The following is a 15,955-nucleotide window of genomic DNA, read 5'->3' as shown; positions in this document are numbered from 1 at the left end:
TGGGGTTACTACTTTCCATATGCAGTACTTTACATTTGCCAATGTCAAACCTCAGTCCCCACCTCTCAGCCCACCCACTCAACTTTTCTAGATCATGTTGTAGCAGCGTACTGTCATATTGATGATATACCATCATCAATATCATTAATGAATACAGAAAACAACAATGGAACCAACACTGAACCCTGGGGGACTCCACCAACAACATTAGTCCATGAAGAGCAGCGTCCATTGATCACCACTCTCTGTCTTCCTCCACTCAACCATCCCTTTATCCATAGCAGCAATTTGCCTCCAATGCCACACTGCTCCAATTTGTGCACTGTGGCATTACATGTGCAACAGTATCAAAAGCCTTTCTAAGATCCAAATATATGATTTGTATTGTAATATCCATAAATATCCAAACCCATCCATCCATTAAGATATCCAAAAAAGATCAAAGCTGGTTAAAAACACAGAGGTGTTGCATTCACCTTAAAACAGAAATTGGATATTTGTAAAAGACTAGAAATTGTTACTTTTGAAAAGCCAAAGTCATGCAAAAGGAGTATGATCTTGGTTTTTCAACAATTTATGATACAAAAGCTCAATTGGTGATAAGTTTACACTGCTAAGTGTAGAAAAAAATATTTTAAAATTAAACCAAAGGAAAGAAACTACAGTATATGCACTAGTGTGACTAAGAAATTTAACTACACATTACAGCATTTTGTTGTATCACCTATAAAAGTAATGCTCATCCAACTGGAAAACCCACACACCCAGCAACCCCCAAACCCCCACAGATGTCAGATAATCTCAAATGATTATTTAAATATAAGTAAACATATATATATATATATATATATATATGGGACCTCAATATGTGAAATTCTAATATTTTGTGATTTCTGAACAACCTAAAAACAAACTCTCAGAGATCATGCTAACTCAGTTAAGTAGTGAACATTTTGGAACTCAATGAGAAAGGAAAAGAGGCATTCAGGTTCTCACTAGTGTAAAAGGATAAAACACAAATGTGAATTAAAAAAGCATTCCCTAACCAGCTGATATTAGTCTCTTTATGTGATTATGATTTTCTTATCTCCCAAAAATAAAACTATCCTTAGACAGACTACAACCTATAGAAGACAGACACAGTCTATAAAAATACAACAGGATGAACCAATATTCATAGCTTCAGTAACTACATGGATATTGTTTTATACAACAAAATAAAAACAATGTCAAAGTTTGCAGCTACTGTCATAATTCCATCCAACTATAATGGATAGACCTTGACCATTACTGGCAAAAACCCACAGTGTAACAATGCCAAAAAAAAAAAAAAAAAAACCAAAACTAAGCATGATTATGCTTTCCACAATCTAGTAGCAGCTATCTTCCTTCTTCTGAATGGGGACACTTAGGGAAAACATTCACAAGACTGATTCAAATTTATACAGGGCAGAAAGATTATGAGTACATAGAGCCACATAATATTGTGGTCAAATTCAGCATAGTCTCCTTTCACCAGGCAAAGCTGCCAGCAGAATAGAAACCTCTTGATGCTGGTCACAATTCAATATATTATTATCATGGCCAATCATGTTTGGCTGCAACATTTTAAATGCTTTTCACTTTGTTGTTGTGGTCCTCCTCAGAAGCTCAAAATTATGGTAATCACAGTAAAGGTTAAAATTGGACTACAGAGTGAGCAGGGAAGCACTTCCAGGCTCTCTAGGAATGTGGTAACAACTACAGCCACTACACAGTTGTGTTTGCTGTCCTAAAAAAAAAAGCAAGCCACACCAGATCAGTTAAATAAAATTTTTAAATTTTATTATTATTAATGGCACAAAATAAAGTATACACGCTGAGGTGATCATAATGTCTGGAACAACTCAAGGCACCACAGTGTGCACTGCCTCTCGTCCAGGAAAACAACTTTATTTGGCACACCACCTTTCACTACCAGCCAATCTCATATACAATAACTGACCATTTATCAATGTATACTGACCCCTCTTTGTTCATATAGAACATTCTGTATTCACAGTTTACCAACAAGTTTGACCTTTGCACCCAGAAAAATTGTGGAGACAACAGTTAAAGAAATAATACAAGATCATCTTAATAGAAATGGAGTCATCACAGCATGGGTTTGTTACAATGGCCATCATGCCTGACTGAAATCTGAATCTGAAAAAAAGTCACAAAAATTCAAAAGAAACTGAATGCAAATAATAATTTTGACATCATACACTTAGTTTCCAGTAAAGCCTTTGACACCGTACCACATGCATGACTTTTTGTATAAATTGGAGTGACATTAAAGGATGGTTAAGTGGTAGAAATGACAAAGGGGCTTAAAAGAGGCCACAGCTCTCCATGGACCAACGAGATAAGTGGGATACCACAAAGCTGGTGCCGGATGCCTTTACTGCTCCTAATATTCATTAATGGTACCAACACAGGTATTTCAAGTTTGATGATGATACAAAGGTGGACAATAGTTAATTACAATAATCAGGGTATGCTACTTCAAGATCCAAGTAAACTAGGCAAATGGGCTGAAAAATGGCAATTGAGGTTCAATACTGAAAAATGCAAAGATTACTGATTTGTATCGTTAATCCCAGAATAGCACACTCTGGTGGTACCAAACTCAAAGTGGTGGAGTATGGGGTAATTGTACTATCCGACATTTAATTCCTTAAGCAATGCAAACAGGCTGAAGAGCCCATAGCATTCTGCCAATGATACACAGAAACCTCACCAGCAGGGACAAAGGTGATTATCCCAGAGGTTTTCAACATTTTTTTAATAATGGCACCCATAAGTAATTTCTTTTATTTTGTGGCATCCCTACTCAATTTTCTACCTGTTAGATCCAATTTTCTCTCTCTGTATATATATATGTGTGTAATATTTTAAAAAAATGTTATATGATAGTTATAATAATATAATTATAAATAAAATTATAATTCATAATACAAATTATATATACTTATATAATAATTTTATTCTTTATTAGCATTAGCAGTAGCATTAGTAGAGGCATATGATGCAAGAAAGCAAGCTTATGCAACATCAGCAAAAAAAAAAAAAACCGCTCCCATTTCACCCCTCCGTTCATTCCAAGTACCTGTCCAGCTCAGCCTTAAATTTATTTAGACTATCAACTTCCACAACAAAGGATTGAAGTCTGTTCCACCAACCAACCACCCGCTGGCTAAAAGCAAACTTCTGCACATCTATCCTACATCTGTCTTTCCTCAATTTGAATTTATGCCCTCTCAAATGATTATTCTGAGCAAGAGGAAGAGGCGCCTCCGTAGCCAGGTGGGAAGGAGCAGCAGTGCGTAGCACACGCTTCTTGATTAGACCGGGGTTTGAGCCCATCACCACCAAATACGGAGGATGCGGAAAGGTCGGAATGACCACCGCATATCCTGGAGCATTATGGCCTTAGTTGCTAATGCCCAAAAAACCAAATAACTAACAAACAAACAAGAGGAAGAATTCCATCAGCATTGAGCATGCTCAAACCATTCAAGGCTTTATACACCTCGCAGGTGCCTAGTCTCCAGACACTAATTTGCAAAATTTAAGCCTTTCTTCGTAAGAGCAACCCTTTGTTCCATTCACTAATCTTGTTGCCCTTCTCTGTACTCATACCAACAGCTCCACATCCTTCTTAAAATGAGGCTTCCAGACCTGTATACAGTACTCAAGGTGTTGCCTGACCATTGTCTTATATAAGGGGATAATCACCTCCTTATCCCTGCTAGAAAAATTCCTTTATATCATTGACAAGACACTATGAGCTACTCTTGCAGACTATCTGCACTGCTCAGAAAACTTCATATCTGCCTGCACAATTACCCCCAGGTCTTTTTCATTCTCTACCACGTCAGTGTAGTACCACGGAGTTGATACATCACTCTGGGGTTGCTGCTTCCCATATGTAGTACTTTACATTTGTCAATGTTAAACTTCATTTGCTACCTCTCAGCCCAATCTGCTCAACTTTTCTAGATCCTGTTGCACCAGCGTACTGTCATTAGTTTCCTTAACAACCTTGCCAACCTTCATATCGTCTGCAAACTTGGACATTAAGCTTGATATACCATCATCAATATCATTCATAAATATCGTTATCATCAGTATCATTTATAAATATCATTATCACCAGTATCATTTATAAATATCATTATCATCAGTATCATTTATCCAGACAGTTGACTGCTTGGATAAGAAGCTTACAGAAACAGTTTGTCTGATAGCTTGGTCAGTGAAGTGGAAAACTGTTAACACCCAATGCACGTGTTAACCCAATGCAACTAATTCATCAATGCAGGTATTGAGAATACATTGATGAATTAGTTGCTTTTTTGATGGGATGAACAGCCAGTGTCTGTATGGTTTTGCATCAGTGGGGCATTCAAAGTATGACAGTATGGAGAGTAGTGAAAAGCAATAATGGCTAATGTCATTATAAATGGGAATAGTGAATAATTTGCCATTTTTCCCCCTACTTCCTCCACGATCAGTGGAGTAACTTTTATGTATACCTTATATTCATTGCACATATTATTTCAATATTTTTTTTTTAGATTGGAATCAAGAAACGTTATTATTTTGTGAGCCTATGAACTTATGCAATACAGAAAAAATTCTAGTGTTTTGTATTTTATTTTTTCATCAATTGTAATTTATGCCTGGAGGAATAAAAAAAACCAGCATTGTAATACACTGTATTGCCCATTAAATTATGAAGGTATAAAAATGGAATGTATGGTTGGTAAATACTTTAAGAGAGGATAATGAACATACATTAATAGAGAATAAAAAGTACCATAAAAATTAAAATAAAAAGGGTATCTGCAACTTCTGGTTTCTCTTATTTGCATCAGTTATTTTAAAGTGGGTTTAGTTCATTTTCAAGTGAATATGTTTATTTTTAGCATTAACAATTACTAATGTTAAACAAATTCTAAGATAATCAATAATACAAATTCCAGTAAAGTATCTTACTGTATTTTAGATTTTTAATGCCCACATCTACTTACATTTGTAGAAAAGTACCTTGTAAAACAGTAACAATGGTATAGTGGGCAGACTGGTCAGTCTGTCCACTTTACAGCACGCAGAGAGAATATTAGGATTTGTTGGAACTTGGAAATCAAAGGTCAGTACCACCCCAGGCTTAGTAAAAGAGGAAAAGGACCATAAAAAAAAAGTGCTTTCATAAATTTCTGTTAAAAAATCTAACAGGAAAAAGAAAAAAAAAAAAAAAGATAATATCCTTTTTTTTCTGGTTTTGATTTAAATTTTTTTCCAAGTAAGATGGTAATCCATCAGTCATTTCTCACTACCCATTTACAGCAAAAAGTTTTGATGGGAACTGGACTGCTTAGCCAAGAACCAGATGATTTGCAGCGCTATCTGGATTTGCTCATATATTTTTAAGATTCAGATGAGTTACATAGATTTATCCAATTATATTAAAAGATTTAAAGATGTTAGCAAACCTTTAGCCATAATTACAAGATCATTCTTGGATTCATGGGAATCCTTATAGATTGGAGATGTGAAAATGTCTTTTCACAGAGGGTGATGGATGGGTGAAGTGAGCAATTACGGACCTGTATGCTTGACTTCCATTCCAGAGAGAGAATAATAGAATCAGTGGTTAACATAATGCAGGGCCATTTGACAGGAATGCAGTTATATGGCAATTTTGTGAGATGGATGTGGTCTAGTGATTATAGTGCATGGCCATGAGTATGGAGGTGTCAGGTGTGAGCCAGCACACTGCCGTGGAAACATGTATAGCCCATTGTGGACTGTGATGCCAAAAGTCTGGCTGCCCTCAATAATTAATTTAATATGTTGTTCTTAATATAAGTTAATATGCAAATCTTCTGGCATTGGCTGTTTCAAGAATAAAGAAGAATTTATATATTTTAGTCACATCGTGGATTTATTCAGGTGAGATATTGTCTGACAAATCTGATTGGCTACAATGATACAGATTCTGGGATCAACACTAGTGTGTGGCTGCATATTTCTCAACCTCTTCATTGCAGGTTAGGTTTTGAAATAATTTAGAGTTATTTATTTATTTTTTACTTTTTTTATTTTAATATACTAAACTGTAGTTAATATACAGGGTGTCTCAAAAATATTGGTACAAACATTTAGGGGAGGTAGGTAACATCTAAAGGAATGTTTGTTTGTTATTTGGTTTTTAGGAGCATTAGCAACTAAGGCCATATTGCTCCAGGATATGCGGTGGTCATTCCTTGACCTTTCCGCATCCTCCATATTTGGTGGTGACGGGCTCGAACCCCAGTCTAATCAAGAAGCGTGTGCTACGCACTGCTGCTCCTTCCCACCTGGCTACGAAGGCGCCCTAAAGGAATGTGAATCGCATAGGAACCCATAACTGGAAACATCACAGGAAAGTAGTAGCAGAGGCACAAGAAGCAGAATTGACACAAGACAATAATTAGTGGCAAACATTTATTTGACATAATATTAACAATGGAGTACGAGATGGATGCATTTCATGATGTTACAACAGATGCTCGAAGGTTCCACCACGAGACACGATGCATGCGTGACACCGATGCAGCATGGATTGGCGGACACAGTCGAACACACCTGGAGTTTCTTTGACAGTAGCAGCAGCGCAGACGAATCTCGCCACGAGATCCATTTCCATCTCCACAGCCGATTCATACACGATAGATTTGAGGGCCCCCCCCCACAGAAAGAAATCAGGTGAGCATGGGGCCAGGCATTGGGTTCACCACGGCCAATCCATCGACGCCCAAAACGCCTGTTCAAATGGTCACGAACACACCTTCCATAATAGGCAGGCACCCCGTCATGTTGAAACCAAATGTTGAGTCTCGCATTTGCTGGAACATCGTCAAGTAACCCTGGTAGAACTTTTTCAAGAAAGATCCGATATTTGGCGGAGTTCATGCGGGATGGTAACAGGTATGGGCCGACTAACCAGTCACCCACCATACCTGCCCACACATTTATTGCGAAGCAATGTTGTGCCGCATGGGGGCACACACCATGTGGGCCCTCTGCTGATCCATACACTAGGTGCATGTCTGCCAGCATGGGTTCCTATGCGATTCACATTCCTTTAGATGTTACCTACCTCCCCTAAACGTTTGTACCAATATTTTTGACACCCTGTATAGTGTGAATTCCTGTAGTCAAGTAGGTAGTTTATTTTTGTATTTAGATAAGTATTTGGAATGCTACAGCTTAATATTCAAATAGCCTTCATAACTTTCTTTGGTTAGCTTAAATTTAATTTCACTAGTGGTTAAAAGTTTTGTCAGCAGTATTCCATTGCATACTGTAAGTTTAAATTTGTAAAGTATTTGGAAAGCTACAGCTTTAATATTCAGAAAGCCTTTGTTATCGAGATTTTGGTGGGAATTTTGTAACTTTCGGTAGCTTAAATTTAACTTCTTCAGTGATTTAAGTTTTGTCAACAGTTTAATTTCTGCAATATTTTGTTCAGCAATGCAGGATGAAAAGGGAATGACAGTACTAAATTTCGAAAAACAAAAGGAAAGATGGAGGAGATATGTTGAAGAACTTTATGAAGATTCAGGCATGTACACATGAAGGAATATGGCGCTAGAAGAACAAGAAAGCACGGAGGAGGAAATATCTAAAGATGAATTCAACACAGCCTTAAAGGCTCTTAGTAATAACAAAACACGCAGGAATTGACAACATACCAGCAGAGCTTTTAAAATATAGTGGAGAAAATCTGAAGAAAGCCTTATTTAAATTGATAAAGAAGAAATACAGGGATGAATGTTGGCTGGTGGAATTCTGCACATCAGTCATAATCCCTATACCCAAGATGACACCAACAGTATGCCAAGACTACAGAACTATAAGTCTTATTACCCATGCATCCAAGATTCGGCTGAAAGTTATCAAAGGCCGTATGGAGAGTCATATTGAACAATTTCTGGATGACTCACAATGTGGCTTTCAAAGAGGCAGATTGAAGAGAGGTGCCATTGAAACGTTTAGAGTGTTGGGAGAGAAAATGTATAACATGGGAAGAAACCTCTGTGTGTGTTTTGTGGATTACGAGAAGGCATTTGATCGAGTAATCTGCAGAGAATTGTTCCCATTGCTTGAGAAAATTGGATGCAAGAAGATTATTGGACTGATCTTATGATGACTTATGATGACTTATGTAGAAGACGACAAAATGCAAAGATAAGAGTGAGGGGTGAACTCACTCTTATCTTGAGTGAGGGGAGAACTGACAGAAAAAGCTAAAGTTAAAAAGGGAGTAAGGCAGGGATGCTTACTTTCACCTGGATTGTTCAATGCTTTTGCCAAAGTGATAATAAAAGAGGCACTTGGGAGTGAGAAGTGGGGGGTTAAAATGGGTGAAAAGTACATACAGGCTATTAAGTTTGCAGATGATCAGGCCATACTAGTCCTGCTACACTGCAAAAAATGTTCAAAAGACTAAATAAGAAAGTGCTGAAGTGTGGAATGAAGATGAACGTGATGAAAATGATTGGTAAAAGGTCAATTCCCTTCCAAATTGTGATCGATGGAGTAAGAATAGAACAGGTAGATCACTTTAGGTAGATCTGGAGCAGATATTTGCAATTTTTCATGTCATACTGAGATTCAAAACCAGAATTGCAATGGCAAAACAATCTTTCAAGAATAAACTGTCGTTGATTATGCAGAAAAAGAAGAAGATGATGGCACAGGAAATTCGAAGAAGATAATAATGACATACAGTAGAACCCAGTTAAGAAGTTTTCCAAGGGGCCGGAAGCTTAGAACTTAGAAGGGAAAATGACCCAAGAGTATGAAATATTAACTACACAAATAAAAATGAAAAGATACACATAAATAAGTTAAAGATCGTTTTTAAATACTATTTCAGAATTTATAAATATTTCACTCTGCCTATGGGAAACATTTTTAAATTGAGGATTTCTAATTGCTTAATTTAACATTCTGTTCATTAAACTCCTTACCAAATACTCATTACCAAGTTGGAAGAATGAGCTCCTTTGGAGTTCCAACATACCTTAAAAGGTCACAATTACAATAATTCAGAGCAACAATCCACTAAGTAGTTCAGAACCATCATAACTTAATGGCAAATGCATTACTGTGCTTCACATGGCTGACACTATCCAAATATGGAAATCGACAAAACAATTGCAATATGTCACTTCTTCCACTGTAATTTGAAGTTATGGACCCTAGTTCTGGAATTCTTAATAACAGTGAGAATTCCACCTCCATTCATTTTACTAATCTCTCTCAGGATCTTATAGACCTCAATCAGATCACTTCTGAGGTTGCCAAGCTGTGAAGCCCACGTAACCGGAGTCTTTCCTCATACGGTCATCCTTCTGCTGAACTCACCGTTCGAGTGTCCTGTCTTTGGGACCGTTTCAAGAAATTTAATGTCTATTTTCAGATAAGGTCTCCATACTTGAACACAGTGTTCCAAATGTTGTCTTACAAATGCCTTATACAGTGAGACTATGACCTCTATATCCAGTGGTGTGCTGTGAATATTTTGACAATGGGCTCGCACTTTTGGCGACTTTTTGATGTAAAACATCCTTTTGGGGGGGGGGGGGTAACTATCGAGTAAATCTGATCGGTCACGGAAGTGACGTCACCCGCTGTGTGTGCCAGAGGTGCTTCCCACGCTGGGACCACTAGTCTGTGGGACACTCACTAGTAGTATGATTAGATTAGAGAGTGTGACGCGTTTTTCGTGACCAGTACAATATCTCGAGTTCTAACTTTTTGGAATTTTTTAATAGTATGACGTCACAACCATGTGACGTCATATAGTGACGCGAAGGATGTTTCACATGAAACCATCTACCGTGTGTGCTCGGCAGATGCGCGACTTTTTTTTATTCTTTTTTTTACAACTAGGGAAATATAATGGATACATTTTCATGATAAAATTTTAATATTGCGAATAAAAAATAACAAAAATATTTCCCATATTACAAATAACGAATTATCACAAACATTCTAGAATATAAAAACAAATATTACATAAAAAACAAATTGTTCTAGAAAAGGTACACAAAAATTACAGATTACATGAAAAAAATATTGCACAAATATTCAAGAAAATTTTCTTTTAAAAATTGCCATGTGAAATTTACTTCTTTATTAATATTGACATAACGATCTGGATCAAATTGAAGCAATGGTTTTCCATTTAGATGTATGGTCATCATAATCTGCAATGTGTTTAATTTTCAACATTATTCGTTCATTTATTCATTCATTCACACAATATTATTCATTACGCTGAAAGCTCGCTCAGTTTCAGCACTGCTAATCACAATAGTTTCAAAGATATTTCTGGCTTTCTTATTTGTAAAGGGAATTTCACTTGATTTTAAAAATAAACTGTCTTCGACAAAATCTCTAAAATCATTCATTTTTTCAGAAAACAAATTTCGTATTTTATCAGAAAACAAATTTCTTATTCGGTTTTCAGTCTTGCCACCGAGACGAAAGTTCTTTTAAATTCCACAATTTCCGGTAGAATATGTTTAAAATTTTTTTCAATGGTATGATTATTTTCTTTATTTAATTTAAAATCACCCTGTTGCATTAATAACTTATCCTTTAAGGATAAAACAATGCATTTAATAACTTGTCACGAGGTAATTTTACTGTTCTTGCTTTCGATTTTGATTCCTTCAAATTCTTTCCACTTCAACATGCTCTCAATTTTAGTTCATATTTTCCTTCAGAATTTTTTCAAATTAGCAATAGCATTGATAGTTCGAATAATTGATTTATCTGCTTTTGCCATAGTGAATCTGTAAAGCATCTGAAATGTAAGAGAGCTCCTGCAGGATGTCGATCATTGGTGCTAAATGGTTAAGAAATTCCAGATTTAAAAGTCGCTTTAACAGTCCCGAATATTTAACTTCTGATTCAAAATGTTTGCACAATGCAGGATAATTCCCTTAACCCGCAATTACCATTCGCAAGCCACAAGCTGCTCTTTGTAGCCCAAACACACGACCGATCTTTGTAGTTTCCACATCAAGTTCTTTAGTAATCATCCTTAATTCGCGCTAGATTTTTGGAGATTGGTAATAGTTTTTTTTTTTTTTTTTAATTATTGCCTGTATGCCATTATATTTTAGAACATTTTCTACACAGTGAAAGGCTCGACAAAGTTTCAAAATCTGCCAACATTTCATCTTCGTAAAATTTATTTATATAAACTTTACGAAATATCTTAGTTGCCTCAGTTCCCCCCCCCCTAAGTTGTTACTGTCACAAGTTCTTTGAATACTGCAAAATATCGGAATCACTCAGATATTCAGCTACTGTGACCATGTAAATAGACAGGAGAAATTTACTGGAAGGCCCAGATCACTCACTTCTCCGAAAAACATACGCTCATTTGTCGGAGTAAAGGGGAACCACAACACAGATTGACCAGAGGCTATTATCCATGTCGGGAATTTTCTTACTCCTCTGACTGGCTATGGAAAGCATATTGACTAGCGCGATTTCTTGGAATGTGGCTGCATAAGTTTTACGGGCATCACTAACGTTGTGGAACGGTAATCCCTTTCACCCTTAATTCGCGCTTGCTGATTACCTAAAGGCCAGAGGTGAGAACAATGCATACAAAGTTGTCTCTCCTAAAATGTTCGTTTCATGAAAATTATTTTTGTTCTACGGAAACTAATGTATTTTAAATGTAATTACCAAGGGGAATTTAAAAAAAATTCAGTATAAAAAAGTTGGTTTAACAGAGGTCCGACTGTAATTAAATCAAAAATTAAGCAATTTTAAAATACATAACCGATCGATTGCACCATTAAAATGCTAGGAAGGGGGCTCCACTCACCCTACTGTAGTTTCGGCTCTGGATACTCAATAATTGCATTCAGGATTTCATTTGTAAAATAAATGATCGTCTCAACAATGGGCTTGCAGATTTTCAAAAAAAATAACAACGGGCTCTCGCAAGCCCACTATAGCTCACCATTGTTTATATCTCTACAGGAGATTCAATAAACAGGAGTTCAATAAATCATCGACAGGACACTCTGGGCTACTGGCTGTACTTCTCACTTCTCAGAAAACTTCATATCTACCCATATTATAACTCCCAAATCCCTTTCTTCCTCTACTGTTTTTAATTCAACCCCACCAAGTGGATAATTTATTTGGGGATTGGTGTTCCCCTAAGACCTTGCATTTAGCAGCATTAAAACATAGCTGCCACTTCTCTGACCATCTTTGAAGTCTGTTCAAGTCATCCTTATGGAGCACTGCTTGGTACTGATCATTAATGACCCTGCCAATCTTTATGTTGTCTGCAGATTTTGACATCATGCCTTTATCCCAACGTCGATGTCATTTATGAAAATGAGAAACAACAGTGGTCCAAGAACCGATCTTTGGGAGGCCCACTCCTGACTACACCAATCTGAAGAATATCCATTAATCACAACCCTGTGCCTTCTGCCCTGCAGGCACCCAGCAATCCATCTTTGAATTTTAATGGTAATCCCAACCTGTTCAAGCGTATACAGTAACCTCTCAATAGGAAGAAAGTCAAATTCTTTGCTGAAACCCTAATAAACTATATCGAAATTGTTCCCTAAATCTAGCTCATGAGTAACTGTGTCAAAATAGCCTAAGTTAATTAAACATGATTTTCCCTTAACAAACATGTGTGTTATTCAGAATGTCATATCTATCTAATTGTCCCTGGGTTGCACTAATAATCATTGCTTCTGAGAATTTTCACTCTCACTGAAGTCAGACTAACTGGACTGTAGTTACCAACCTCGCTCGTAGAACTGCCTTTATATATTGGTGATATGTTAGTGCTTCTCCAGTCTAAAGATACCCTTATAATTTACTTCAGTGGTTCAGTACACTCCCTCATGCTCTCTTTCAAAATAACTGGGTATATGCGATTAGCTCCAGGAGCCCTACTTGCCTTTATTCCCAAAAGTTTTTCTAATAAACAGTCATCTGTAATTTCGAAATTATTAATTTCATATGACAGCCTCTTCTCATTATGAAGGGTCTTTTGTGAGTAAAGACTGATGCAAAGTACCTATTGAATCATCCGCAAACATCAGCTGGGTTATATAAGACTTTCCCACATCCAGTTCACAAAAGTCCGAACTGATTAGCTTTCTTCTTTGTTGTGTTCACATACACGAAAAATTCTTTTTCCCCATTCTTTGCTGCTTTAGCCAGTGTTTTTGCATACATGGCCTTGTTCTCCCTGACCTTATCTGTGGTACTGTTAGAAATCAACTTGTAGCTGTTGTAGGCTTCAGTACTTTTCATTGCTCTGTAATCCATGCTATCTTTTTCTGCTCTATTTGACCAGTCAAATCTGCATTCATCCATTTCGGCATCCTCCTTCTGAAATAGGACATTAAGTCATGTGATGTCACCTAACTTTTGAGTAATGATGTCAGAATAACCCCCCCTCCCCAAGTGTTATGATGGTACAAATAAAAATCATCTAGTTTATTTAGAAAAATTTTCCCCAAGGTGAGTTTCCCCTCCCACTTTCCAATCAGTCTAGGGCAGATTGAAGTCACCCATAATAAGACATTTGTGCTTGCTTGCCCATTCCATTTACATGTAAAGACTCTTGCCATATATCTTCTGGTCTGTAGATTTTTTTTTTTTTTATGAAAACCCCAAACACGAAAAGTATCAAAACCTATAGTACTTAGTACCGTGCATGGGTTGAAGGAGAAGTATGGGGGGAGGGGGGTGCTGGAAACTTTGCTCTAGAGACTAAACATGGGTTTCACCACTTCAAGCCTCCAATAAGCAAAGTGGTGGTATTTCACCAGTTGATAAAAGTCATCTACCACCTACGACTCTCAACCTATGTTTCCAACTATACAGATTCTATACTAGCATGTGAAACATCTGAATCCAGGAAAGCTTTCCTCGTGCTCAGGCTGCTTTTGGTAAGCATGACACCACCACCCCTCCTATCTTCCCTAAGTATCTTTCCAGTGGAACTCATCATCCCCAATTTTCGGATGGCACCACGTTTCTGTTAGCCCTATTATGTCAGCATTAACTGTCCTAACCAGGAGTTCAAATACAGTCATTTTATTGACAACACTCCTGACATTACTCTAGTCAGTTAATACTAAGTATTCTTCTGTAGTTTTACTACCCTGACACAATTTTTACTACCCCTTGATATAATTTATGCTTGTTTCACTATCTTTTTCATCTTGTTCATGTGAAACATTGCTACCTTCAGGGCATCTTGCCAACAATTCTTGTTTGTTGTGGCAACAAACAAGAATTCTTGAGATGAGTTCAAGCATTACTTTGACCCATATCATCAGATAAATGCAGATCTGTGTTACCCTTCTCCTCCCCAACTAACAGTTTTCCTTAACCCTTAAGGGCTCTTCAATATTACTGTCAAAAATCCTCGCACCACCTTTGTTCAACTGCATACCATCTCTACAAAATAGTTTCCTTCTACCTACAAGTGTAGGCCATGGTGATAAAAATTTCCTCCTAGGCTCTTGCAGTTTCCCTGAAGTGTTGAGGAGTTTATCTACAAAATTTTCAGCATATAATCATGTTTTGGCAGAATTGCAGACATACACATTTCGATGTAACTCGTGGCATTTTTTCAGCTAGTCCTGTTTTTATTCAACAAATGGCTCTTGTTAACTTCCAACCAACGATAATAGGACATTAGCCAATGTGAAAAAAATGGATAATAATAACCAGTAGTATTGAATATGCCTGTCTTTTTAAAATTTTTTTAATAATATTTTATACATATGTGCATGCATCTTCAAGTTTTGCACACCAAATGGTCTTTAAACTGGAAAAGAAAAAAGGAAAAGACTGTTTCTATTTTATGTTCAAAAACATTTTTGCAATTTTCTGCAAAAAATATTTTTTTCCTTTTGAAAATAAAAGGTGTAAAAGACAGCGTTGTTTTAAAATTTTTAATTTTTTATTAAAACGTAAAAAGTACAGTCCATTAAGAAAAGATGAAATATTGGCATTGTTCAAGTAGATTTCAAAAAAAAGTCCAACACATTCTAGAAATTAAAAAGAAAGTCAACTGACTAGCACCATTTTTAAATCATGTATTCGGTGAAACTGTGTACTTTAATCAATAAACTCTGTCCATGGGGTTTCACAGCCTATGCAATAAATTTCTCAGCTGAACAGTAAATTTGTGTTGAAGAAAATGTCTGAAGAAAATATGAGTTAAATTAATTCAACCTTTAATATGTTCTTCATGTTAGTATAGTGATTTTCTGTCATTCAGCGAGTGTAATTGGGTGTGTAAATATTAATAAGAATTTGTTAGTCATTTTATAAACATATTTAAAATTTTTATTATTTTGTTTATTTGTAACCTTTTTAAATATATAAAACCAGCAATCATTTTCTTTTTCAGGTTGTGAAGATTATTAGGCCTAGTGAAACAGCAGGGCGCTACATTTCTTATAGATTAGTTGTATAATTATATATACTTATATATATTATATATATATACTCTTTCTGGAGTATAAATTTTGTTCTTCCAGTCATGAACCAAAAAAAAAAAAACATTTGTATAAAGAAAATTTTCTATCTGAAGTGGTCTTATAACCCCTTGAATTAGCCAATAAATAATTTAAAAAACTAGTTTTTTCCTCTCATTTTAAATGGTGAAATATCAAAAAAGGAAATTCACAAAGTTATAAGCTATGTAAGTTATAATTTATTCTCATATCACACACACACACACACACACACACACACGCACACACACACACACAGAGAGAGAGAGAGAGAGAGAGGGGGGGGGGATAACTTGGGAATTTTTTTGGCTTGTGCAGCATAAGCCTCAGGCTTCCTTGCACTA

At 36.3% G+C, this 15,955-nt stretch overlaps 1 protein-coding gene across 1 annotated transcript in view; it reads left to right on the top strand.

Annotated features, from left to right (window-relative positions):
• Polr2E (DNA-directed RNA polymerases I, II, and III subunit Rpb5) overlaps window positions 1-15,571 on the top strand; it is a 128,405-nt gene extending 112,834 nt beyond the window's left edge. The window contains exon 8 of the mRNA XM_090382699.1: window positions 15,506-15,571. Within this exon, the coding sequence (XP_090238825.1) occupies window positions 15,506-15,571 (66 nt within the window). The remainder of the gene's footprint in view (window positions 1-15,505) is intronic.
• The last annotated feature ends 384 nt before the right edge of the window (window positions 15,572-15,955 follow it).

Source organism: Mastigoproctus giganteus, chromosome 10, assembly GCF_048544385.1.
Source record: "Mastigoproctus giganteus isolate SK-2022 chromosome 10, ASM4854438v1, whole genome shotgun sequence".
NCBI classification, from domain to species: domain Eukaryota; kingdom Metazoa; phylum Arthropoda; class Arachnida; order Uropygi; family Thelyphonidae; genus Mastigoproctus; species Mastigoproctus giganteus.
The sequence above is the reverse complement of the archived record's forward strand: the minus strand, read 5'-3'. Positions and strand labels throughout refer to the sequence as shown.